Source organism: Paroedura picta, chromosome 13, assembly GCF_049243985.1.
Source record: "Paroedura picta isolate Pp20150507F chromosome 13, Ppicta_v3.0, whole genome shotgun sequence".
Lineage (NCBI taxonomy): Eukaryota > Metazoa > Chordata > Lepidosauria > Squamata > Gekkonidae > Paroedura > Paroedura picta.
In genome coordinates, this window is record NC_135381.1 from 14179854 (window position 1) to 14205918 (window position 26065).

The 26065-nt window shown below is 48.6% G+C and overlaps 1 protein-coding gene and 1 non-coding gene across 3 annotated transcripts in view; both read left to right on the forward strand.

Moving 5' to 3' along the window:
- The window catches only part of AP1B1 (adaptor related protein complex 1 subunit beta 1), a 45020-nt gene that overhangs the window by 12007 nt on the left and 6948 nt on the right, over positions 1-26065 (forward strand). The window contains exons 3-18 of one of the 2 annotated variants that reach the window (XM_077307532.1): positions 2571-2676; positions 5537-5672; positions 7723-7968; positions 11051-11241; positions 11721-11942; positions 13451-13571; positions 14231-14326; positions 15487-15602; positions 17038-17203; positions 18029-18127; positions 19242-19501; positions 20059-20260; positions 21217-21237; positions 23244-23384; positions 24014-24159; positions 25903-26032. In XM_077307532.1, coding sequence (XP_077163647.1) covers positions 2571-2676; positions 5537-5672; positions 7723-7968; positions 11051-11241; positions 11721-11942; positions 13451-13571; positions 14231-14326; positions 15487-15602; positions 17038-17203; positions 18029-18127; positions 19242-19501; positions 20059-20260; positions 21217-21237; positions 23244-23384; positions 24014-24159; positions 25903-26032 — 2399 coding nt within the window. The remainder of the gene's footprint in view (positions 1-2570; positions 2677-5536; positions 5673-7722; positions 7969-11050; positions 11242-11720; positions 11943-13450; positions 13572-14230; positions 14327-15486; positions 15603-17037; positions 17204-18028; positions 18128-19241; positions 19502-20058; positions 20261-21216; positions 21238-23243; positions 23385-24013; positions 24160-25902; positions 26033-26065) is intronic. The other variant, XM_077307533.1, reaches the window with a different exon arrangement.
- Positions 24243-24342, forward strand: LOC143823290 (small nucleolar RNA SNORD125). The gene has a single exon (XR_013226452.1). It is a non-coding gene; the product is annotated as a small nucleolar RNA SNORD125 (small nucleolar RNA).

Sequence of the window (26065 nt, forward strand, 5' to 3'; positions counted from 1 at the left end):
TCCCAAAAGGGAAGCGTTCAACCATGCAGTCTCCCACCTGAAGCCGTTTAGTCCAGGAAGAGTTTTGCGTTCTCATCCGCTGCTTGCATTTGGCCACGGTGACTTGAAAGAAACTTTTTAATTCTGCATTTCATGTTTCTGGAGCAGGAGTGCTCACAAATCACCAGTGGCTGTAAAATATTATTGAATTGCTGCTGTCAATTAGGGGCATAATCCGCCCCCGCCCCTCATGATGTAGCACTTATTTTGCACACTACAATTCTGTTTGCTTAACGCAAATGTGTTTTTCTTTGGCTGGGAACGCCAGAGCAAGAACCAAGGCCAAGATCACTCCCTTTAAGACAATCTAGAGCAGAGTTAGGCTGTGCAGTAGGACAGCCCATGTGCCCAGAACATGCCAGGAACAAGGCAGGCAGCTGTGGAACAATGCAATTCAAAAACCATGAGATAGGAAGTAGTGGGTCATTTGGGTTGTCAGGTATTCACAATCTGCTGTGGTGACTGAAAGGCTCAGATTACAGTACAATCCTAAAGAGAGATACTCCGGTGCAAACCCATTTGTTTCAGTAGGCTTAGACTGGCATAACTCTCCATAGGATTGCACAGAGTATATCATATTTGTCACATTTAGATGCTGACTTTCCCCACTCCTCATGGTTTTTGCCATAGAAAAGCAGACCACAATTCTATGTTTGGCAGAATGGTCACGAACTAAGTTTTGATAGTTGTTTATTGCATGTGTATTATATTCAGATTTTATTTGAAATCAGATTTAAAAAAAAAACACTGAAAATTGTTTTAAAATTTAAAAATGTTAAAAAACCTAATTTATCCAAGCTTGCGTGATTTGTCTGATTGTCTTGCAGACAAGTTCCATATATCATTCAGCTGCCTTCCCCCTGTTGGCATAATCGTAGCCTACTGTGATAACCAAGGTTGCTTCTTTGAAATCTTTGACTTGCCCTTAATGATACCCCTTATTTTTCATAGTCTCATTCCCCTCCTCCTCAGCTTTGAGATAATCTTGTTAGTTAGTCCTCAGAGGGGAGTCTTCAAGAAGCTTCCAGGACATGCAGTGGCTGCTGAATTAGGGTGAGCCATGCCAGATAGTCAGCTCTTGTTGTGAGGCAGAAATGTTTATTTGAGTCCAGGATCTGGATGGGATCACGAGTCCCGGTGAGGCTCCTTAACTCTAAATGGGGCGGGGAAATTGAAACTCTGAAAGAATAGCTAGGCCAGCATAACACACTAGGGGTCTTAATATTAATTAAATTTTCTTGGCTATTTGTTGTTGTTAGTTGCGAAGTCGTGTCTGACCCATCACGACCCCATGGACAATGATCCTCCAGGCCTTCCTGTCCTCTACCATTCCCGGAGTCCATTTAAGCTCGCACCGACTGCTTCAGTGACTCCATCCATCCACCTAATTCTCTGTCATCCCCTTCTTCTTTTGCCCTCGATCGCTCCCAGCATTAGGCTCTTCTCCAGGGAGTCTTTCCTTCTCATGAGGTTTCATCTTCAGGATCTGGCCTTCTAAGGAGCAGTCAGGGCTGATCTCCTCTAGGACTGACCGGTTTGTTTGCCTTGCAGTCCAAGGGACTCGCAAGAGTCTTCTCCAGCACCAGAGTTCAAAAGCCTCAATTCTTTGACGCTCGGCCTTCCTTATGGTCCAACTTTCACAGCCATACATTGCAATTGGCTATTTAGCTCTGTTAAATCATTGGAACTTGCAAGTAAACATGAAAAGGCTTTGATGCCACCTTTACTCCTGGGGTTTTTAGCCCTATATGTCCCATGTGACACTTCCGGTGTGTACTCTTTGCTTCTGAAGAATGTCTGGAATTTATAGGTGGACCAGAATGCAGCTGCTGTATTCCTGTCCAGCACTAACTGGAATATATCTATTCATAAGAAGCTGTACTGATTACTAGTTTGCTTTCATACCTGGTTCAAAATACCCTAAAGCCCTAAATAGCCTGGTCCAGGATACTGAAAAGGACTCCTCGTGTCCAAAGATCACGCTTTACAGTCCAGTCCAGGCCCTTCCTGTTTTTTATTTATTATATATTTAGATACCGCCCTCCCTGAAGGCTCAAGGCAGCTCACATAAAACGGAAACTATACAGATAACTTAGTTTAACAATAATAAAGTGATAACTTTATGGCGCCTCCATCTTTGGCAGCTCCACCTGGCTGATCTTTTCCCAACTCTTAAACTGTTCCATTTAAGAGAAACGCGAGAGAGACAAGAAAGGTGACTTTTATTGCATTGCCTGTTTGGCTGTATGGCTTCTGCAGTTGTTCATCAGCCACTTGGAGAACATTCATTAAGGACTGAGAAAGTGGGATGGAAATGCCCCTGTTGCCATGCTGTCCTTTCTTTCCTTGCCTTTCCCTTTCCTGGTCCCTTGCTAGAATAAGCCTGAGACCTTGAAACGTGGAGGCAAAGTACATGAAGCATAACAGGTGCAGGCTTTGCCTACCTGTTTCCTTGGGGAGGTGGGAAGACGATTGAAGAGCCTGGGCAATTGCACCCAACCTTCGCTGAAACCTCCTGCATTCCTCTACAGGGGAGATATTCGAGCTGAAGGCAGAGCTGAACAGCGACAAGAAAGAAAAGAAGAAAGAGGCTGTGAAGAAGGTGATTGCCTCTATGACCGTGGGCAAAGACGTCAGGTATGTTTCCCATCTTTAGGTGGTGCCTATATAGGTGGTTTGGGTGAGATTTACAAGCTGGGGGTTTGTTTTGTTTGTTTCCCCCTCTTTAGAATCATAGAGTGGGAAGGAGTCTCCAGGGTCATCTAGTCCAACCCCCTGCACAATGTGGGAACTCACAGCTACCTGCCCACCCACAGTGACCCCAATTCTATGCCCAGGTGATGCCCGTCCCCCCAAAAAAAACAGAATCCCTGGCAAGTCTGGTCTGGAGGAAATTCGCCTCCCAATCAGAACGTGGCGATTGGCAATTCCCTGGGCATGCAAGAAAGGGCTACAAGAGCCAAGCTCAGCCATGATCCCTTCTGCCCACCCACTCCCAATCTGCCTAAATTCACAGAATCAGTATTTCTGTTAGATGGCTATCTACCCTCTGCTTTATAAACTTCCAAAAGAAGAAGAACCCACCACCTCCGGAGGAAGCCTGTTCCACTGAGAAACCGCTCTGTCAGAAACTTCTTGTGGATGTTTAGCTAAACATTCTTTTGAATTAATTTCAACCCATTGGTTCTGGTCTGTGGCAACAGAAAACAATTCTGCTCCATCTTCTAAATTTGCTCAACGTCTGCACGTCATTGGTGAGCCAGCCCCATTGACCCAACACCTTGACTTTTTCAAAATCTATTTTTATTTTGTCATCTATTGGCCAAATTTTAGATCTCTGTCAGTGCAGTCATATAAAGGCATGTGCCTCGTTTATGATTCTGTGGTATGTGGAGCAAGTTGAGTAACTGGTTTCCTAACATTTTGCCTGTTCCATTTTTGGTGAGATGAGCAGGCGGTAAACAAAGGTATATTATTACACAGCGCAGTGAGACCTGTAAGCTAGGAACCGTTGATATTTTCTGCAATCCTGCGCTCATCTCATATACAGTATTATTGTGAGAATTAACTGTTTGCATTTCAAAGTACAGCAATTTGAAGAATTCTGAAATGTAGGAAAATATTGGACAGTTGTTGTCACGTGGCCTTCTGTCCGTTGTCCGAGATAGTCGATAACAACAACAAAGCCTTTATTGGCGTAACAGAAGGAAAGAATAAACAGAAATAAAACACAGCACAAACATGGTGTGAACCAGGTTTGCAAAACAAAGCAATTAGAGACAATCAAGTTTGGTGACACCAGTTGTAGCGTTCATCCGTTCCAAGTCGGCAACTAAAATCTGGACTCAGTGCAATCACATGCATCTTAGCAGGGTCCTTCTCATTCAGGGCTATCCCAATGCAGTGTTTCCTGTCTAGGTGGGTAATATTAGCCTTGCAGAAGGATACTATCCAACCTGGACGAAACTCTCAAAGTGAGGGCAGTCTCAGATTAAAAGAGCCAGTGTATCTGGAGTGGGACGCCCATGCAGGGTAGTCCAATACAGGGTGGATTTCACCAAGCAGGAAAGTTCTAGTTCTGAGCTATGCTCTTGATTCATCCCAACAAGCTTTGTCAGTGCTCCATTTGAACTCAACATGCATTTGGGAGTATGACTGCACATTCTCTGCAATGCTTGGAGTGGGTTTGATCAACGACTTCTCTGTGGGAAATTCATCAACGCTCTGTTGGTCTCGGCAGAGGCCTTGGCTGTAGCCAAAGCCTTGAGCTGCCAGGTTTGCTTCCAGCTAATAGCAGGTGAAGGAGGATTGGGCTGGATTCCAGGCTGCTTTGCATGGATTAAGAAAAGCTGTGATGATCTCAACTCTCAGAAAGTAGGGCATCTAGGGCACACGCTAAGCATCCTCTGGTTTTGAAGCAGGACCCATCTAGTAAGATGGGGGTAGGGGAGATGGAGATGCCATGGAACTGATATCTTAGAATCATCAATTAACAGAGTTGGAAGGGACCTCCTGGGTCATCTAGTCCAGTCCCCTGCACTATGGAGGACACTCACAACCCTATTGCTCATCCACTGTAACCTGCCAACCCCTTGAACCTTCACAGAATCAGCCTCTCCATCAGATGGCTATCCAGCCTCTGTTTAAAAATTTCCAAAGATGGAGAACCCAGCACCTCCTGAGGAAGCCTGTTCCACTGAGAAACTGCTCTGTCAGAAACTTCTTCCAGATGTTTAGATGGAATTTCTTTTGCATTAATTTCATCCTATTGGTTCTGGTCCATCTCTCCGGGGCAAGAGAAAACAACTCTGCTCCATCCTCGATATGGCAGCCTTTTAAATACTTGAAGGTGATTTTCATATCCCCTCTCAGTCGTCTCCTCTCCAGGCTAAACAGACCAAGCTCCCCCAACCTTTCCTTATACGCCTTGGGTCTCCAAACCCCTCACCATCTTTGTTGCCCTCCTCTGGACACGCTCCAGTTTGTCTACATCCCTCTTCAACTGTGGGGCCCAAAACTGAACACAGTGCTCCAAGTGAGGCCAGAGCAGAGTAAAGGTTTGGCCTCACTTGGAATAGTGTCTTAAGGTCTGCAAAGTGGCCGAGGGGCATGTCATCTGCCTTTCAGTTCCAAGATTAGTTTTTTAAGACATGTAAGGCTGTATTGTTCCAACTGTGACAGAAGCAGTCGACATCAAAGGAACAGGAGGGTGTAGATGAGCAGCCCAGTAAAACTGTTCCAGGACTGGACTGTTCCTGATTTTTGGTTGATGTTTTATTCTGATGTATCCTGAGTCCAAAGAGAGAGCTCAGGGAATAAATGCAATAAATAATAATAATAACCAGGCCTTTGTGAAATCACCGTTTGCGGTTTATGTTTTTCTGGCAAAGTAAGCAGCTGCTATTAATATCAGTGTCAGATCTCTGTCCTCTTCCCGCATCTGCCCGCCCATCTGTCCCTATCCCAGTTTAAGCGGATCCCTTTTTTCTCTTCCCAGCGCTCTCTTCCCGGATGTGGTCAATTGCATGCAGACTGACAATCTGGAGCTGAAGAAGCTGGTTTACCTTTACCTGATGAATTATGCCAAGAGCCAGCCAGATATGGCCATCATGGCTGTGAATACGTTTGTCAAGGTGCGTGCTCTCAATCCTTTGACCGTCCGCTGTGTTGTCTCAGTCATAGAACCATGAAATCATAGAATAATAGAGTTGGAAGGGATCTCATGGGTCATCTAGTCAACCCCCCTGCACCAAGCAGGACACTCACATCCCAGTCATACCCTCTGTGTAGACAAAAGAGGCTCGAAGTCCAGTTATCGGCATCTGTGACTGGGAAGCCAAAGTGGGGAAAGCGCTTAAGCAACGTGGAATGGCAGAGAGAGAATATCTGCTAAGTGGCAGGGTTCAAGGGACTGCCTTCAGATAGAGGCTTGTCAAGCAGCTAATGCACTGAAATCTTGTAGAGGTGAAGTGGCTGAGCTGCCAACCAGCATGTCTTCGGCATGAATGTTTCTTCTGCTGTGAACTCACCGCAGGGCTTCTAGCAATGCAGTTTCTCTCTGCCTCAGTTCACTTCCCTTCTCTCTGCAGTATAAGGGATAATACTGGCCTGCCTTGCAGGGTTGCTGTCATACGCGATCACGTGTGAGATGCTTTTCAGAATGCTCTGAAATGGAGCGCTATAGATGCTATGCTGTAGGATCGCAAACTTTGTTATGTAGTTAACAATTGATGATTGATCTTTGGGAACCAGTCTCAATGATGTTGAGCATTAAGAGCTCCGGTGTCTTTTCGTGGCCACACTGTGGCTCTCCAGATGTCCATGGACTACAATTCCCATGAGGACCTGCCATCATGTGCGTGCAGGGACTCCTGGGAATTGTACTCTGGGAATTGTACTCTGTGGACGTCTGGAGAGCCACAGTTTGGGGGATTTTAAAAAGGTTTGCCTTACCTTCTAATAATGAGTGATAACTTGTCATTGTAAATAGGCTGAGAAATTGTAAACTGCTAACCAGGAAGTCCTCATAGTTGGCATTGGCAAACTCATCCCACCCACCCACCCACATCCCATAAACCGTAATGTCAGCCTACTTTACTGGGACATAAGTATTACTAAAATACTTTATGAGACATGCTTTGAACACTTAGTTTAGTAATTAGCATTGAAGTGTCTACGTTTCAGCAATGTTTCAAATATGCAAAATATATTTAGGTGGGTAGCCATGCTGGTCTTAAAGGTGCCACTGGACTCATACAAAATATAAGTCAGGAGTGCCTATAATATACATTGTGGGTAACTTCACTTTTGCCTTTTTCTTCTAAAATTTAATTGGAATTTTGTTGAAGAAAAAAGGTGTTTCTGAGAAACAGGGAAATCCTGTTTCTCCCAATGTCCTGGCCCTTCTATGTGCAGTGACTCCATTGGGCTTAAAAGAGTATAACTCTTTTAGTTCTTAGCATTGGGATATTGAATTGATAGCACGTTGTTATCCGATTATTTGTACTTGTTTAAGTACAAGAAATGGATATGGTTACAATATTGTCTCTGCCTATGCCCTCTGAAGAACGCTACACTCAGCCAGTTCCATCTGGCTGGTGATCCCTGGCCCCAAGGAAGTATGTCTAGCCTCAACCAGGGCCAGGACATTGGGAGAATGAACTCCAGGAGGAGATCAGGGCGCTGCCCGAGCTCCACAGGGCCTGTAAAACAAAGCTCTTCTGCCACGCTTTCAGTTGGGGCCAATGAGGAGATCACATCTGCTGGGCCCTCCAGAACCTCCCCACCCCCACCCCCAGCCCCATCAGAAATGCCCATCGGGAACATCCTAAATCCAGATAATCTGTTAAGATGGTGACATGTTTTAAATGGTTACCCTTGTTGATCCGATTTTATTGAGATTAATTTTTAGACCCCATTATAGTCTGTTTATACTGTACTAGAATATGTTGTGAACCGTCCTGAGCCACAAGGGAGGGGGCGGTACAAGACTTAAATAAAGCCAAAATAATTATTTCTTGCTTTTGGGGGAACATGTATAACCTAAGGTCTCTGAGTTACATTATGAGTTTGAGACTAGTTGTTGTTTTTGTTTTTCTTGTTGTGTTAAAGAAAGCTTAAATCTCAAGCAGCCTATATAGGTGAGAGCCAGAACCTTTAACAGCCTTCTGTAACCTCTCACAGGACTGTGAAGACCCGAACCCTCTCATCCGGGCCCTGGCCGTGCGCACAATGGGCTGCATCCGGGTTGATAAGATAACAGAGTATCTGTGCGAGCCGCTGAGGAAGTGCTTGAAGGACGAGGATCCCTACGTGCGCAAGACAGCAGCGGTCTGCGTGGCAAAGCTTCATGACATCAATGCGCAGTTAGTGGAGGACCAGGGCTTTCTGGACACCTTGAAGGACCTCATATCAGATTCCAACCCGATGGTAATTGATCTCTTTGTCTGGGGGACACACCTGTTCCAGACTCCCTTCCTTTTTGTCCCTTCGAAGGGCCAGCATGGTGTAGTAGTAAAAAGCAGCGGCTTCTAATCTGGCAAGCTGGGTTTGATTCCCTGCTCCTCCACGTGCAGCCAGCTGGATGACCTTGGGCTCGTCACAGTCCTGATGGCGCTGTTCTCATAGAGCAGTAATATCAGGGCCCTCTCAACTCCACCAACCTCGTAGGGTGGCTTTTGTGGGGAGAGGAAAGAAAAGCGATTGTAAGCCACTTTGAGTGTCCTTCTGGTAGAGAACAGTGGGGTATAAAAACCAGTTCTTCTTTGAAGGTAGAGGCCTTTTTAGGCAGCTTTCCCAGCAGTCTGAGGAAGGAGCTCTTTGGGGTCTTTCTTTAGTTCCTCCCTTGTTTCACCGACATCCTGCTGCATATTTCTTCCCTGGTGGACACTGTTAACCAATGAGCTCTATTTATTTTTATTTATATACACCTTGGGGCTAAGAGTGGCTCACAGCATAAAAATATAACATTACCTAGGAAAATAGCATACAAAACCCTGCTTTAGTTCATTAAAATTAACAATTAAAAGCCAACAGTTTTGAAAAGGGCTCCCTCCTCCTCTTTAGAGATTCAAATGGGTCGCCGTGTTGGTCTGAAGTAGCACAATAGAATCAGAGTCCAGTGGCACCTTTTAGACCAAGATTTATTCAGGGCGTGAGCTTTCGAGTGCAAAAGGCCTTCGCAGCCCGGCACCGGGTTGCAGACCAGGGGTTGTGGACCACTGCTTTAGACCTCCATTTTTACCGTCTCTGTCTGCATTAGTCCAACTTGGCTAATTAGAACCAACGTTTGTAGTCAAGAGGCTCGCCTTGGAGTCTGTCCTCAGCAGCCAGCTTCTGAAAGCCAGTTAATCGTGAACCAAAGCTTCCCTCCCAGAGACCAGAGTAGCAGCTATCTTCTCTTTCAGATAGCTGCTTTTGGGGATAAATGAAAGCGTCGCACACGTAAGTTATTGCTCTTTGGTTAAGCTTTGCGGCATTGGAGAAATGCCGAACCCAGACAGCTGCTCTTTGCCTTTCTATCATTTCAGAAGGCATGTAATTGAAGAACCACCGGCCTTCTTGTGTGAAGGGGAGCCAGATAAATTTTTAATGCAATGGCAGAGAACACATTGGGCACCGTGTTGCTGGGAGACGCAAGAACTTAGCAAGGAGGTTACAGCAAAAAAGTCAGACTTTGTAGCTTCAAACATTGACCCCATGTAGGTCAGGCAGAGACCAAATATCCTCATCTTTTTTACTTGTTTCCTTCTGCTTCTCTTCCCCACCAGCTGTGATGTGGTGCTCATTTTTTGCGTGTGCTAATGGGGTTTGCGTATGCCAGGGGTAGTCAAACTGCGGCCCTGCAGATGTCCACGGACTACAATTCCCATGAGCCCCTGCCAGCGAATGCTGGCAGGGGCTCATGGGAATTGTAGTCCGTGGACATCTGCAGGGCCGCAATTTGACTACCCCTCGTGTATGCTCATGAGAGCCAGCATGGTGAAATGGTTAAGAGCCAGGTTGATGTAATAGTTAAGAGCAGCAGTTGAACCTGGAGGATTGGGTTTGATTCGCCACTCCTCCACATGCAGCCAGCTGGGTGACCTTGGGCCAGTGACAGTTCTTCCAGAGCTCTCTCAGCTTTACCAGCCTCAAGGTGTTTGTGGTGGGGAGAGGAAGATTAGGCGATCGTAAGCCGCTTTGAGATTACTTTGGTTAGTAAAAAGTGAGGTACAAAAAGCCAGTTCTTCTTCTTAAGGTTGGATAAGATTGCTCATCGCATTTTTGGAACATTTTCCCCCCCTAAAAGTTTCATACCAAATTGTTGCTTTGCTTCCTCTTGAGTGGGACTGAAGCAGCCTCTAACTGCAGGTTCAGATGTAGCTTATTACAGCCTGGCCACGTTAACGCTTTTCTTCCTCCTGAAAATGTCTTCAAGCCTGCCAGCTGTCACTTTAATTACGGGTTGCTGTCCCCGTACATGATACAGAAGCAAGAGCCCTTGCAGGCTTGAAAGCTGGCTGCTTCCTTATGAGCAAAATCACCCCCCCCCCTTTCCATTATGGATCAAATAATAAACTGCAAAGGACAGCTGGGAAATAGCAAGGACTGGGCTGCCTCTAGATGCCTGATTTAATATGTACCACTGATATAACAGTTTTTAAAAAGGATGGGGAATTGCTGGTCCACACATAGCAACTGTTTGCTTGTCCGTTGCTCGGTCACCAGCAGCGGCCAACCAGATGCCTCTCGGAAGATACAAGAAGGATACAGGTATGGGTGGCTTCTCCTTAGTGTCTTGTAGATTGCTTGTGAGTACGGAGGTGTGTAAATCATAGCTACAATGGCTGATCTGTCTTGGCTGTAAGGCAGGGGTAGTCAACCTGTGGTCCTCCAGATGTCCATGGACTACAATTCCCATGAGCCCCTGCCAGCGTTTGCTGGCAGGGGCTCATGGGAATTGTAATCCATGGACATCTGGAGGACCACAGGTTGACTACCCCTGCTGTAAGGGAAGTAGCGTGGGCTTCTGGAATAGCAGCTATGTCATATGTTCCTCTGTTTCTCCAACTTTTAAGAGCTGAGGCATGCCGCCCCACCTTGAATTCAAAGATGGATGTACTTTTGCCTGGAAAGCCATGCTGTTTTCTGTGTGCAAGGATGGAAAATGTACCCTTGGTACTCCTGAGTCGCTTATCCAGGTGTGCCTTCGGAGTGGAAGCAGGCGTTCAGAGATGCAACAGGGAGCCTCCCTTGAGAGCTGGTGACTCTGCTGCACCTCTGCTTTGGATGGTCCAGTTCTGCAAAGAAAGAGGACTTAGATCAATTCTGGATGCAGCAGGCAGCCACCTCTGATGAGCAGCTTGGGCCCCTAGGAAATTAATTTGTTGCCTGCAGGAAACTCTCAGAACGTCCTCCGGCACACGGGATGGCAATTTCCGGTTTAGTCTGACAAAGCCCCCTGTATATTTGACCTGCCCATTTTATGGAAGAGGATTTTTGAATGGCTCTTTTGGGGGTGTCTCCTCAGGTGGTAGCTAACGCAGTCGCAGCCCTCTCGGAGATAGCAGAATCCCACCCGAGCAGCAACCTGCTGGACTTGAACCCGCAGTCAATCAACAAGCTGCTGACAGCCCTGAATGAATGCACCGAATGGGGCCAGATCTTCATCCTCGACTGCCTGGCCAACTACATGCCCAAGGACGACCGCGAGGCCCAGAGGTGAGTGCTGTGGCTTGGCTCCCGCGCGGCCGAAATCGCATGCGTGAAAGTGCCGCGCATGTGCGATTTTGGCCGCGCATGCATGGCATGCGCGGGCAGGCAGTTGCCCTGCTGGTCCCCAGCCTCAAAAAGGTTGGGGACCACTGTTCTAGAGCTCAGCAATCCCAGCCTGGATCTCTGCATCTTATATATCATGTGCATCAACTTATGTATTGAGCTGGCTTGCCTCCTTCTGTTAATTTTTAAGGATAATCAATGGCCTAGCAAGAGTGGTCAAATTGGTTGTGAGAGTTCATACAAGCAGATACTCCTTGCATTTAGAAGAAGGCCAAGTGCTAGATCTTCTTCATTACCTCTGAGTTCTCTTTGAGCTGACAGAAGTCTCTCCCGCCATGCCTCCCCCCCACAGTTTCTGCCCTTTGACATTTGGATGCTGCGTTTTGTCGCCTCTCATTCTCTCCCACACACGTTTCTTGCAGCATCTGTGAGCGTGTGACACCCCGGCTGTCCCACGCCAACTCTGCCGTAGTCCTGTCGGCTGTGAAAGTGTTGATGAAGTTCATGGAGATGCTCTCCAAGGACCTGGATTATTACGGCACGTTGCTGAAGAAACTGGCTCCCCCACTTGTCACCCTGCTGTCGGCGGAGCCCGAGCTGCAGTATGTGGCACTCCGGAATATCAACCTCATTGTGCAGAAAAGGTGAGTCATTCTGCAGCTGGGGAGGAAGCAGGGGCTAAGCTGGGTGTTCTGAACCGGGCGGAACTGCAGGGGGTTTATACCACGGTAACTAAACAGGCAGCAGAGTTTACAGATTTGGTGGCAGGCTTGGGATTCATTAACCACCCTGGGCTTTCATGTGCATTTATAGCATGCCATCAGTACACGTGTGGCTTTTGAAACGGGCCCTTATCCCAAAGAGCCTATAATCTTAAATTCCTTAAAAGGGAAGACGACAGGATCCAGGAATGGATAATTGGAGGACCGTGACCAGAGGCAGTGGCATGCACCTGAGTCACTTTCCCCCTGGGAGTGAGAGATACGAGGTGAGACCAAGGGAACCCCGGAAGTATCTTGGGAAGGCATTCCAGGCATAAGAGGCAGGGAGAAAGAATGTTCTTAGGAATGCACAAGCTTCATGCAGGTAAAGGTGGCTGGTCTAGAGAAGCAGAAGTTGCAGGCAGGGAAGCATTTGCTTTACAGAATGGGGGAAATATGAAGGGTCAGGACACAGAGAGCTTGTGCTGGACCCAGGAAGGGACAAGAAGCCAGTGCTGGAGTTGAGTGCAGTTTGATCCGTGAGAGCCACATTCCTGAGACGGCACGGCTTGGGACTCAGAGGAGAAGAATGAGGCACACTAAGGGAAATGAAATGTGGTAGCCTGTAAGGTGGGACAGGCGTATAAAGTTCAGGCTTAGAGGACATATAGGAATAGCATCCCACAAGAGCAAAAACATTTAAAAGGAACATTCTGTGCATTTTGATCAAGGCTGCAGGGAAATAGTTGGTTTGTGGAAGACAAATTTTATTAGAAGCATCAAATGTTGGGCTGGGAGTTGGGAAAAGATACCGTTCCCTTGTTGGGCAGTTTTCATTTATTTAATTTGCTTGTAGCCTGCCTTTTTACACAGTAGGAACCTAATATGGCTCACATCCTTCTCCTCTCCTCCACTTTATCCTCACAACAGCCCTGCAAGGAAGGTTAGGCTGAGAGTGTGTGTCTGGTCCAAAGCTGCCCAGTAAGCTTCTTTGGCATGAATGGAGATTTGAACCCGGGTCTCCCAAATACTAGTTTAATTCATGGTACTGTCCTTTTTAAAGCATCAGCTAAATATGCTGAACAGGCATCATTCCCTGGCTGCTGTAGAAACATTATTGAACAGAGTAATTCTGAAACAGCTTGCATATATAGCGGGTTGCAATTTCATTATACCCTTTGGTTCCTCGTCATGCCCGGGGTATAGGCCAGGGGTAGTCAAACTGCGTTCGCTGGCAAGGGCTCCTGGGAATTGTAGTCCATGGACATCTGGAGGGCCGCATTTTGACTACCCCTGGTATAGGCTATTCTTCATGGCTCTTGTTCCCATGGGGGCTCTTCAGCCTCCCTTGTTCCCTTGGTAAGGAAACAAGGAACCAAAACGGCTCTTCTCGTTTCTTGGCATGTTCTTAACCTGATGGCAGAGCTTTCTCGTGTCCTTCCTTACTCCAGGCCTGAAATCCTGAAACACGAGATGAAAGTTTTCTTTGTGAAGTACAACGACCCGATCTACGTCAAACTGGAGAAACTGGACATCATGATCCGCCTTGCCTCCCAAGCTAACATCGCACAGGTAACTCCTTTAGAGCGGAATGCAACTCATGCACTTCTGTTGTGTCTCCCTGCTTGGGAACCTTTGCAACGTGGTGCCACAGAACAGTTGATTTAAACCATATCTTTAACAAATTATTCCTCCCTGTTTGATGTCAGCTTGGTGTTTTAATTCATTCTTTTTTATGTGGGCACATTAGCCTATGCATTAGCCTATGCAGCTGCTGTGTCGGACTACTGATCTCAGATTTCACACACTTCTTTCCCGGATTTCTGATCCAGTCTCTTACCTAGGTTAAAAGTGATGCATGGTAATATAGTTTAATGTTAGGAATTCCTATCCCTCCTCTCTTCTTGCCATGTTGTAAAACCTTAAAAGCAATTTGTGGCCTTTTATTATTCCATATATACATTTATTGATGACACTTTGCCCCTATTTCAAGAAAGTCTCAATACACGTTATCAAAAGCTTTCTCCGCATCTAAAAAGCAGAAAGCTATATCCAGTTTGGATATTTTAGAAAAATCCATTGCACTTAACACCAATCTCATGTTTTCTTTCATGAGTCTAGTCCTCGTGGATTGCATGCGAGATACACTTCTTCAACCTTTCCAATTATATATATAGATGCACACACACATATACATATAATCAGATGGGCTTGTTTTGTTCTTGTGACAGGTGCTTGCCGAGCTGAAGGAGTACGCAACAGAAGTAGACGTGGACTTTGTGAGAAAAGCTGTCCGAGCCATTGGCCGCTGCGCCATCAAGGTCGAGGTGAGTCCTGGGCTGGCGTCTCACTGAGACAGGAAACGTTACATTTGATGGTAGCATGGGCAGTGTAGGAAGGCCTGCATGAGGGAATGCCCTTGATGCAAAGATTCCTTGCATAGAGAACATGGGCAGGTTGTAGAGAAGGAGTCCACTAGACGCTTCTTCCCAAACATGTTTTCTGTGCAGGGGGGGCAATGGCTCAGTGGTGGCACATTTGCTTAGCATTTAAAAGGTTCCAGGTTCAATCCCTGGCCACTCCAATTGAAAGGATCAGGGAGTAGATAAACGACTTCTACCTGCGCCCCTGTGCCAGTCGGAGCAGACAATACCAACACTGGTATACCGAGTATGAACTTTGTTCTAGGAAGCTTCATGTGTTCAAATGAGTGGAGATTCCTTTTGCATGGAAGGGAGTTGCATTGTGCAAGTTGCTCGCCTGCAGTCAATAGTGGAGCACCCCGGGCTCCGTGTTCGCCCCCAAGATGGGAGGTAGTCTTCTCTAGTCCAAACAGAACTGTTTTCTGAGTTGCCTTTTTCCACTAGAGTAGGGATAGTCAACCTGTGGTCCTCCAGATGTCCATGGACTACAATCCCCATGAGCCCCTGCCAGCAGGGGCTCATGGGAATTGTAGTCCATGGACATCTGGAGGACCACAGGTTGACTACCCCCGCACTAGAGTACATGATGTGACCTTGTTCCATGACACCAGGCCTGTGGGCATGGAAACCAGCTAGTTCCTCTCGGAGCCTCCTCCTGTACTTTCCTTGGAATATCTGGAGCTGTTTGCTATGGAGGAATGCAAGTGAACACTCTTTTGGATTGTGTTTGGTTGCCACATCCTCCAAGCACTATAGCTTGTTAAAACCTTAGGGTAGGGGGGAGTTGCCATTCTTCATATGCTTTTTAAACAGTGGCCAAAGTGGGGGGTTGGTAGCAGGAGGCAATGCCCCTCTGTCGTATTCCGTAGCGTGCAGAAGGCCGTGCATGACCTGCATGTGCTTCTGGCTGTTTTGCTGTGATCGGGGAAATTCCTAGCCTTCCTGTTTACAAATCCCACCCTCACTCTAAGATAATCCACATCGCTTTGTAACTCCTGTTCTGCTGTCCTCTGTGGTTTTCACAGGCCTCTTGGCTGACCTTGCCCCCTTTTCTTTCCGCCCAGCAATCTGCCGAGCGCTGTGTGAGCACGCTCCTCGACCTCATCCAAACCAAGGTCAACTACGTGGTGCAGGAGGCCATCGTTGTCATCAAGGACATTTTCCGCAAGTACCCCAACAAGTATGTGAACGCCCCTCACCGACCTGCTGCCCTCAGTGACTGTGTCATCTGTGGACCCCTGGTTCAAATCTTGCTTTGGCCTTTTGGCTGATTAGGCGAGCTGCTGTTCTGTCCATCTCTACCCCTGCTCCCCTGTAATAGTACTCTATGATAAAAGGTAAAGGTCTCCCCTGTGCAAGCACCGGGTCATGTCTGACCCTTGGGGTGACGCTCTCTAGCGTTTTCATGGCAGACTCAATACGGGGTGGTTTGCCAGTGCCTTCCTCAGTCATTACCATTTACCCCCCAGCAAGCTGGGTACTCATTTTACCGACCTCGGAGGGATGGAAGGCTGAGTCAGCCTTGAGCCGGCTGCTGGGACTGAACTCCCAGCCTCATGGGCAGAGCTTTCAGACTGCATGTCGACTGCCTTACCACCCTGCGCCACAAGAGGCTCTATGATACAGATGGCTATAAAGAGTACTCCAGGGGTGGCCAAACTGTGGCTCTCCTGATATCATGGACTACAATTCCCATAAGCTCCTGCCAGTGCTCATACCAGCTCATGGGTATTGTATTCAATTCGGCCACCCCTGGAGTACTGGGGGGTATACAATGAAGGTGCTGTATAATTATGTAATATTGGCTGTCCTCAGAAATATTGGAGGCTTCAGAGTATCCCCCCACCCCCCTGTGTTCTCTCTTCTGATTAGTCAAGGCAGTGACAATTATAAAGTGCCTTGTGCCAAGTTAGACAAGTGGTCCATCTCATTCAGTCCTGGGTGGTCTGGTTGGCTGCAGCCCTCCCAGGCCTTCGACAAAGAATGGTCTTTGCCAGCACCTGAGCTGCTTCATCTGCCCTTTCTGTATATGAAGACGATACTCCTACCATTGGTGTGTAGTCTTGCCTGAACGTAATGTGCCGTGATACAAAAAAAAAAACTTAGACAGATAAAGCCAGTATCAGCACTGAAATAGAATCAGAGTTGGAAGGGATCTCCAGGGTCATCTAGTCCAACCCCCTGCCCAGTGCAGGAAATTCACAACTACCTGCCCATCCACAGTGACCCCAATTCCATGTCCAGATGATCCCCGCCCCCCTTAAAAAAAAAATACTCAGAATCTCTGGCCATTCTGGCCTGGAGGAAATTCGTCTCCCAATCCCAAAGTGGTGATTGGCATTAGGAGTGCAGACTTCTAATATGGTGAGCCAGGTTTGATTCCCCACTCCACTTCCACATGCAGCCAGCTGGGTGACCTTGGGCTCGCCACAGTACTGAGAAAGCTGTTCTTCTTCAGTAATATCAGGGCTCTCTCAGCCTCACCCACCTCAAGGTGTCTGTTGTGAGGAGAGGAAAGGGAAGGCCACTTTGAGACTCCTTCGGGTAGAGAAAAGTGGCATATAAGAACCAACTCTTCTTCTTCTTCGTGTGTGTGTGTGTGTCTTTGTGTCCAGGTATGAGAGTGTGATCGCCACCCTGTGTGAGAACCTGGACTCCCTCGATGAGCCGGAGGCCCGAGCCGCTATGATCTGGATTGTGGGAGAGTACGCGGAACGCATTGACAATGCAGACGAGCTGCTCGAGAGTTTTCTGGAGGGGTTCCACGACGAGAGCACCCAGGTGACGGGGCAGGGCTAAAGGTGTGGCTAAACTCCAGAGGCTACGCATCATCCCAAAGCAGCCGCGTCACGCCATTAGGACGCGCACCCCAGGAATACCCTGCAGTGTCTCGGACGATGTCACCGCACCACTTGAGAGTGACTGTATCGTTGACACCTCCTTAAAAACGTGGGTTCCCTAAGCTAGCCTCTGGGATGCTTGTGCAGCAGTTTCTTGGGGTGGGCTTGCCCAGATAATCAGTGGGGCAAAAACTCTCCCAGAATCATTTTTTTCCTGAGCACATGTGCGTGTCCTTTAACAAAAAAAAGTCACCTGTCCGTGATTTCATAAGAACAGCTCCTGGTTGCTCACCACTTGAAGTGAGCTGGTTGGACAAATAAATGTGCTCAATTACCTTGCTCCAAATTGGGTGACTATCTCAGGTCATGTTCTGGTCATGGACTGAGCAGCAGAGTCCATTAGCCTCCTGCATATAAGCGGACAGTGTTCCTGGGGGGAAGCGTCATTCAGTGCTCAGAGTTGTGTTTCAGTTCAGGCGAAAACCCCTACCCTCAACTGAAGGTTGCTTGGACCCCCCCTTGATGGGAACTCCACCGGTGGCGGGAGAGGTTGCAGAATTGCAGTGCACATCTGTGCTTAAAGCGTGCAAAGAACTGCAGAGTGTGTGTGTGCCCTTCCTTGAAACAAGGATTTCTGGAAATACACACCATCGCCACTCATTTGCAAAAATGAGCCGTTTGCGCAATTCGGAGCTGCCCAGGGTTGAAGTGGCGCACGGAAGCAAAGGCCTCTGGGGCTCACACTTTTCTCCCCCTCCTCGCACAGGTGCAGCTGCAGTTGCTGACGGCCATCGTCAAACTTTTCCTCAAGAAGCCCACGGAGACCCAGGAGCTTGTGCAGCAGGTTCTGAGCTTGGCCACGCAGGTGAGGGAGACCATCTCGCTGGTGGCCCTGCACCCCCTCCCCTTCCCCCAGCGTGGTGGTGCGGTTAACAGCAGTGGCTTCCAATCTGGAGTACTGGGGTGGATCCCCCGCTCCCCCTCCACATGCCGCTGGCTCAGTGACCTTGCTGAGAACTCTCTCAGCCCTACCCACCTCGCAGGGTGCCTATGGTGGGGAGAAAAAAGAAGGTGATTGTAAGCCACTATGAGACTACTTTGGCTCCCTCCCTCCCCCCGGTGTTTGGCGTTAGTTAGGCCACTTCTATCTTGGCCCCTCTTTCCACCCCTCACTAGAGGTCGGTTGGGGGTTGGATGATGGTGGAATTCCACCATGTTAGTGCCAGTTTTTATTCTATGGTTTGTCCCGTTTTTAATGGGGTTTAGTGGGGTTTCTATCGGACACTTTGTAACCCGCCACGAGCTGATCTCGGGAGTGGCGGGAGATAAATTTAATGACAATAGCAATAATAATAACAATAATAATAATGAGGAGTGTAAGTCTCTTTATTTCCCCCCTACCTTACTTCTGCTGTCTTGTTAGACTCCCCTTCTCTCCCCCTGCCTCGCCTTTGCAACCTCCAGCGGGGTTGGACTCTATAAGCCAGGGGTAGTCAAACTGCAGCCCTCCAGATGTCTATGGACTACAATTCCCATGAGCCCCTGCCAGCATTCGCTGCTATAAGCTGTTCCTTTGTCATCAAAACCATGCATGTTTTGCAACCTGGATACTCGTGGGATACATCTTCCTTATTTGCTGGTCATAGGGAAGATTAAGTAGAGGTGCAGGGGGCTGGAGACTGGTTCCCAATCACCAAAAATAGTATTCAACCTCCATCAATACATTTCCCAGGCATCTAAATCTCTTTGTGCCATTCTCACAAATTCTAGGCACTTGCTTTGATCTGTGATGGTCAGGCACTGAAGTCTGTGCTCAGGGCCAACTTCTGCCTTTCAATGGGATATGCAGGAGCAACTCCAGTAGTTAAAGAACTTGTGTTTGTCTTGACAAACGGTGGAGGCTTTCAGTCATCATGATCTGTGAGGCCCACTTGAAAATTCCCTACACTAAATCACGCATTCTTCTGCCCACTTCCAAGGATTCGGACAACCCTGACCTGAGGGACCGTGGCTACATCTACTGGCGCCTGCTGTCCACCGATCCCGTGGCAGCTAAGGAAGTGGTCCTGGCAGAGAAGCCCCTCATCTCGGAGGAGACGGACCTGATCGAGCCCACTCTGCTGGATGAGTTGATCTGCTACATCGGCACGTTGGCCTCTGTCTATCACAAGCCTCCCAGCGCCTTCGTGGAGGGGAGCAGAGGCATCGTCCACAAGAGTCTCCCGCCCCGGACAGGCTCGTGAGTACTCGGGTTTCCTTTGCCCCACTTCCGGCATGCACGGCTGTGAGGTGTAAGACGGGGATAGTCAACTTGTGGTCCTCCAGATGTCCATGGATGGAAAACAGCGCCTCCTGCCTGTGTTGCCCCTGTTACACATGCAATTCAGATGCTTTTCCACCAAGCTGTGCCCCATCCCAAACTCAGGGAGAGAGTGCATGTTGTCCAACAGTTAGTTAGCAGGCAAGGAGATCTTATAAAACTTTTGGGAAACCTGCTCCTCAAGGAGACCTCCAACAGAAGAGTACACGTCTTCCTTTTCCCCTGAGAATTTTACTTTATTAGACTATTATCCCATCGCTCCCTCAATATTGAGTTTCCAGTAGAACATGCAAATTCAAAACCTTACTTGTGGTTATTTTTAGGTCAATCCCATACCTATTGTAGCTGTAGAATTGCATCCCTTTTTCTGTCCATCGTAGGATGCTTGACCTTCTCAAAGATCTCACACTGCATCTCATTTTATGTTCTCCTCCCTTTCTTTCCTTCCCCCACCCCCCTCACCCTTGTCTACACAGAAGCGAAAGCGCAGAAAGCCCGGACGTTGCACCTGCAGGGGCTCCCCCTTCTGAACAGCCTGCTGTCATCCCCACACAGGGTGACCTCCTAGGTGACCTCCTGAACCTCGACCTTGGACCACCAGTGAGTGGCCCTCCGATCGCCACGTCATCGGTGCAGATGGGAGCTGTGGACCTTCTGGGTGGTGGCCTGGACAGTCTCGTAAGTCCCAGCAGCCTTCATGTCTCTTGTGATAAATAATTGGTTCCTCTAGAGCAGGCGTGGCCAGATTGTGGCTCTCCAGATGTCCATGGACTGCAATTCCCATGAGCTCCTGCCAGCATGCTGGCAGGAGCTCATGGGAATTACAGTCCATGGACATCTGGAGAGCCGCAGTTTGGCCACCCCTGGACATCCCCAACGTTCCTGTACGCTGCACTAGAGCTCTGCATTTCCACCAGAATAGTGGCGAGCAGTCCATTGTTAACCCGTTCTCATGGGCTGAAGCTGCTGCTTTTGGTTTGGTTATCTTATTCATGTGCGTGTTGTCTGTTTTTTATAGAGCGTATTTGTGCTTACATATTTTGGGGAAATGTTCTGTGGGAAGGGCAGGTAACTAAAACGTCAGGTTTGTTTTTTTCTTTTTTTAAAGCCAGAAATGATTCGATAAGTCTGGACGCAGGCTCGTCCTCAACAGAAAATGTGAAGGTTCAAGGGGGTGGCAGGTGACAGTGGATGAGCGATAGGGTTGTGTGTCCTGCATAGTGCAGGGGGTTGGACTAGATGACGCAGGAGGTCCCTTCCAACTCTATGATTCTATGAACCAATAAGTCTTGTAGGTGCTTTACTGAGCTGGGTGGTTTAAAGCAGAGAGGTGGGGTAGAGTTTATTATTCATATGTGCAAGCTGCATAGATCAAATCTTTTCTTCTTCTCCATAGAATGGGCTGGTGGGGGAAGTACTTTGAGGGGTCTGTCTCGCTTCACTGTAGCACAGCCTGTACACTAGCATCTGTGTGATGGAGTCTTAAGTGGCTAACTTCTTTCTTTCCTCCCTCCCTCTCTGTTTGTCTCTCTTCTTTCCTCCCCTTCCCCCGGCTTCTGTCTGTCTGTCTCTGTTTCTCTCTTTCTGCATGTGGCTGGCTCTTCTCTGCACCATGCCTGCTTCTCTGCTTGGAGATGGGGGACGAATCCGAAGGGGTATGGTTCAGTCCTCTTACTAGCTTCCTAGAGTGTGCCCTGCCATTAAAGGTCCCCACCTACTCCCTCTCGCCTTTCCCCTCTCGTCTTTCATCTTAAGAACCTGAGGGAGGGGAGGAGAGGGGCAGGTTCGGCTGCCTCTACAACCCATCTCTGTAAGGGGAATTTCTTTCCCAAGTGTGGCAAACTTTAGAATGTCTTGCCTTCCTGGAATTTCTTGCAGCTTTAGCAGATGCTTGCCCTAATTTCACTGTTAGACTTCACTCCCCCCTCTCTTACTGGGGGAAGGGGAAGCCAAGATTCTGAAAACCTCCCGAAGGCCATCATATTTTTGCAGGTTGTGGCCATGGAGGTTCCTTTGTCTCCTGCAATCAGTGGGCCAGACTCCAAGAGCTATAGGTTTATAAGCCTACTTCAGCCTGACTTAGTGGCTTCAGGGCACCAAAGCTATTCTTAGCCTGCAGCAATCTTCCCAGCTTCCTCCAGAGAAACCTGGGAATTGCATGTTGTCATGGGACACTTAAGAGATCTCTTCGCTGACAGTCCCAGACACTCCCTCACCCCATGCTAGCAATAGTTTTTGCCTTGTCACTTAACCTGATTTAACCTTAGCATGCAGACATCTGTTAATTTTAAGCTCTGCACTTGGGGAAATGGTCCATACAGTGATCCCTGTGGTGCCCTTGCCCTCATATCAATCTTAAGCGCGATACAAATTCATAAGGCAGACGACCACCACCCCTCTCCAGAAGACAAAACCAGCTAGATCCACTGGGAAACCGCTGCTGGCTTCTGCCCTCAATGATAAACCTAAGTTCTCTGGCTTCCTCACCCTGTCTTGCTTTCTGTGGAGTGTTCTGATGTTTAGCTATGTTTAGATGTCGGCCTCATGGCCCCAAGTGTCAAAGCTATTTATGTATTATTAGCACATTTTTAATCCCACCCATCCTCCACGGAGCTCCATGGACCTCCCCTCCATTTTATTCTCACAACAGCCCTGCAAAGTAGGTTAGGATGGGAGTGGGTCACCCAGGAAGTTCCAGGGCAAGTGGGGAGTCCAACACTCTAGCCCAGCTTTCTCAACCAGGGTTTTCTGAAATCCTGGGGTTTCTTTGATAACCCTGGGATTTCTTAACAGCCCTAGAAAGGTTTCCCAAATAGATGGGAGTTAATTCATTTTCTTTTTTAATTTGTTAAACATTTATCAGGCGATATGATCCCACATGCCAACAACCCCCTCCCAAAATGACCAATGATGAGCCTGGAGGGGAGGGGCATTGGGTGGGCATGTCCACAGCTCTGCTTCCCAACCATATTCTGAACCATCATGCCACTTCTGGCATTTCTGAAGAATGTTTCAGGGGTTTCTCAACATTTAAAAAAAGTTGAGAACAGCTGCTCTAACCACTATACTGCACTGCCTCTGTTACGGTTTTCCAGCTGAGCTCCAGAGCATCCAGGGAAGCCCACCACAGCTTATGCATTAAACCAAGGGTAGTCAAACTGCGGCCCTCCAGATGTCCGTGGACTACAATTTCCATGAGCCCTCTGCCAGCAAATGTGCTGGCAGGGGCTCCTGGGAATTGTAGTCCATGGACATCTGGAGGGCCGCAGTTTGACTACCCCTGCATTAAACAGTCTTCCCTGCAAGACGGCCAGCCACAATAGCCAAGTTTTCCGTTGCCGTGCACAGCTGCATATTGAGGGATGCATGCTCAGGAGTCATTTAGGACTGCGATCCGTCCCAGTGGTTGGCCAGGCGTGTCCCAGCATCCTTTGCAGAGAATCCTAAGAAGAGCAGCAAAGAGATCCTCTGCTGATAAGCCTGTGTGGGCCGTGTAGTCTGGAGGGAGCGAGCTGAAAGACGTGGCGTACGAGCCTTCCTGCCGTGATGCCTGGTTCCTTGCTCCTCTCCCTCCCATGAGCCATCACAGCGTCTCCCTCGCGCCTTCCTTTCCGTTGGGTCTGTGAGACCCTGTCATGACCATTGCCCTTCTCCCTGACAGATGGGAGGGCCCAGCTTTGCAGCTCCCAGTGCAGTCATGCCCCAAAACTTGGGGGCACCTCTCGGCGGTGGTTTAGGAGACCTCTTCGACCTGGCTGGCAGCGTGGGCACTTTGTCGGGATCTTACGTGGCTCCCAAAACGGTGAGTGGTGCTGGGTCCTGAGGCTTGCAGGTCATGAGAGCTTAGTTGAGGGGGGTGGGTTGGGGGGGGCAGCATTGGCTGGTGCCTGGAACCCTTCTCTCCCCCCTACCTTTTAGAGCCCCAGTGGAAATGAGGCATATAATGTCACCAGCCCCTTACCTCTCGTTTATTGGGCTCCATCTCAATAAGGGGCTTTAACACTGGCTAGGTGGGAAGCCCATCCTGCAGCTGTCCTAAGGAGCAAGTATAAGAGAATCCCTTACTCTGAAAGACCATGCCCATGTACAGTGGGAGAGAGAGAATCTACAGGGCGTGTTCTCCTTCGCCATCCCTACCATAAAGAGCCAAGGGCTATGTTTATTCTCCCACTCCTGGGTGAATTCCCCAACTGCTCAGAGGAGACTTGCTTAGACAAGCTACTAAATGAGCTCCAGAGCATCCAGCCTGTCTTTTTCAAGCCCAGTGGCCAAATTCTGGGCTTTTTTGTGTAGACCCCGAAATAAGATAACCGACGGAAATAGTGGCTGGGTTGTCACATCAGCTGTCGGTATGAATTGCCGCGATTGAGACGGCATTTTCTGGGGGTCATGGAGCTCAAATGATGTGGTATCGGTGTTGCGTCCTACCAGGTCTGGCTTCCGGCCGTGAAAGCCAAAGGCCTAGAGATTTCGGGGACCTTCAGCCGCCAGGTGGGCTCCATCTCCATGGATCTGGTCCTGGCCAACAAGGCCCTGCAGGTCATGTCTGACTTCGCCATCCAGTTCAACCGGAACAGGTAAGGCTGCCGCCTCCCTTTCTCCTGGGTCTGGGCTTTCCTCTCTTCCCCAAAGCCAGCCTCTCGTTTGGAGGGCTGCTAGCTAGCTAGCCAGCCTCGCATGATGACTCTCGACTTTCCGAGCGGCTGCTGTGACGAGCTTTCCTGACCCTCTAAGAAGTTGACTGAAGAGGCTGGTCTGCTAGGGAATTAGACACTTATCCTGGGTGCTTGAGGCTGATCCTGCATTGAGCAGGGGGTGGGACTACATGGCCTGTCTGGCCCCTACCAACTCTATGGTTCTATGATTCTATAAGCAGTGGCTAGACAGATACTTATCCTGGATGCTTGAGGATGATCCTGCATTGAGCAGGGGGTCGGACTAGATGGCCTGCCTGGCCCCTCCCAACTCTATGGTTCTATGATTCTGACTTCCTGCAGGATCCCACAGAGGGACCAATGAACTAGATGTCGCCTTGGAATCTAAATGGGCGGCTTAGAATACATCTGTGCCAAATGCATCCTAGTTCCCCCCTAGTTGGGGGAGAATGGAGGGTGGAAACTGACTCTTTCAGTGGAGTTTTTGAAAAAGCTTTTACATTTGCGTCAATCTTGATCATATTTGGCAACCCACCCCCCTTCCACCTGCTGTTTCTTTTTCTTTCAAGGCAGATCAGATACAAGAGCTTAGCCCATAGCTCCCCCCCCCCCAATAGCAATGTCCTCCCTTGCCACACACCATTTAAAAAGAAAGACTCTGATTTTGGGATGGAGGGTTAACCCTTCCCACTCCCACTGCACTGTTCTTGTTTTAATTCCCCCTCCAAGGTCGTATGAATCACAGAATCATAGAGTTGGAAAGGGCCATACAGGCCATCTAGTCCAACCCCCTGCTCAACGCAGGATCAGCCCCAAGCATCCTAAAGCATCCAAGAAAAGTGTGTATCCAACCTTTGCTTGAAGACTGCCAGTATATGGTTACATGTGTCTTGTTTCCACTGTGGGACTAGTAATTTGGGCAGAGAGGCTGTTAGGACAGGAGAATTCCCTCAGTGTTCCTCCCTCCAGCTCAGCTCATCCGCTTCTAAAGTGAACATAAAAAACGTGTCTCTCTTGTGCAGCATCTGTTTTGACCCTTGATACCTGTGAGTAATGGGGTTTGCACGATGAGAGGGATGATGTCCCCCTTGTATGTCGCCAAACCTGACAGCGGCATGTTGAGATTGGCAGGGGCAAGGCAAACAGAGAGGGGAGCATTCCTTTTGCAAGCAGGACCAAAAGGAAAGCTGTGTTTATTTGGCCGGGCCCCAAAATCACTCTCCCTAAACCGAGCTGGGTCCGTTCTGCAGTAGTTACAGAATCGATACTTGGGTCGCCGCCAAAGGTGGTGAGAAGCTGCCAGCGCTAGAGAATTTATTCTCGTTGAGCATCGTCAGCAGCATCTCATTTCTGAGCTGTCTGTCCTGGCCGGCCATGGCCTGGCATCCAGACTTCCCCAGCCCACAGTGCATGCAAGGAGTAATCTCCCACTGCTAGCATCTGTCAATCAATCCTGGTAAGTGGTCCTCTGTACCAGGGGTGGTCAACCTGTGGTCCTCCAGATGTCCATGGACTACAATTCCCAGGAGTCCCTGCCAGCAAACGCTGGCAGGGGCTCCTGGGAATTGTAGTCCATGGACATCTGGAGGACCACAGGTTGACTTCCGCTGCTCTGTACATGCACCCACTGAGCCACTCCCCATCATGTTTGCTTTTCCTCTTCAGCTTCGGTTTGGCCCCTGCTGCTCCTCTCCAAGTCCATGCCCCTCTTGCTCCCAACCAGAGCGTGGAGATCTCTCTTCCCCTCAACACGGTGGGCTCAGTTATGAAGATGGATCCCCTTAACAACCTTCAGGTGAGCCAAGGAGACTTCCGGACTTAGTAGCTG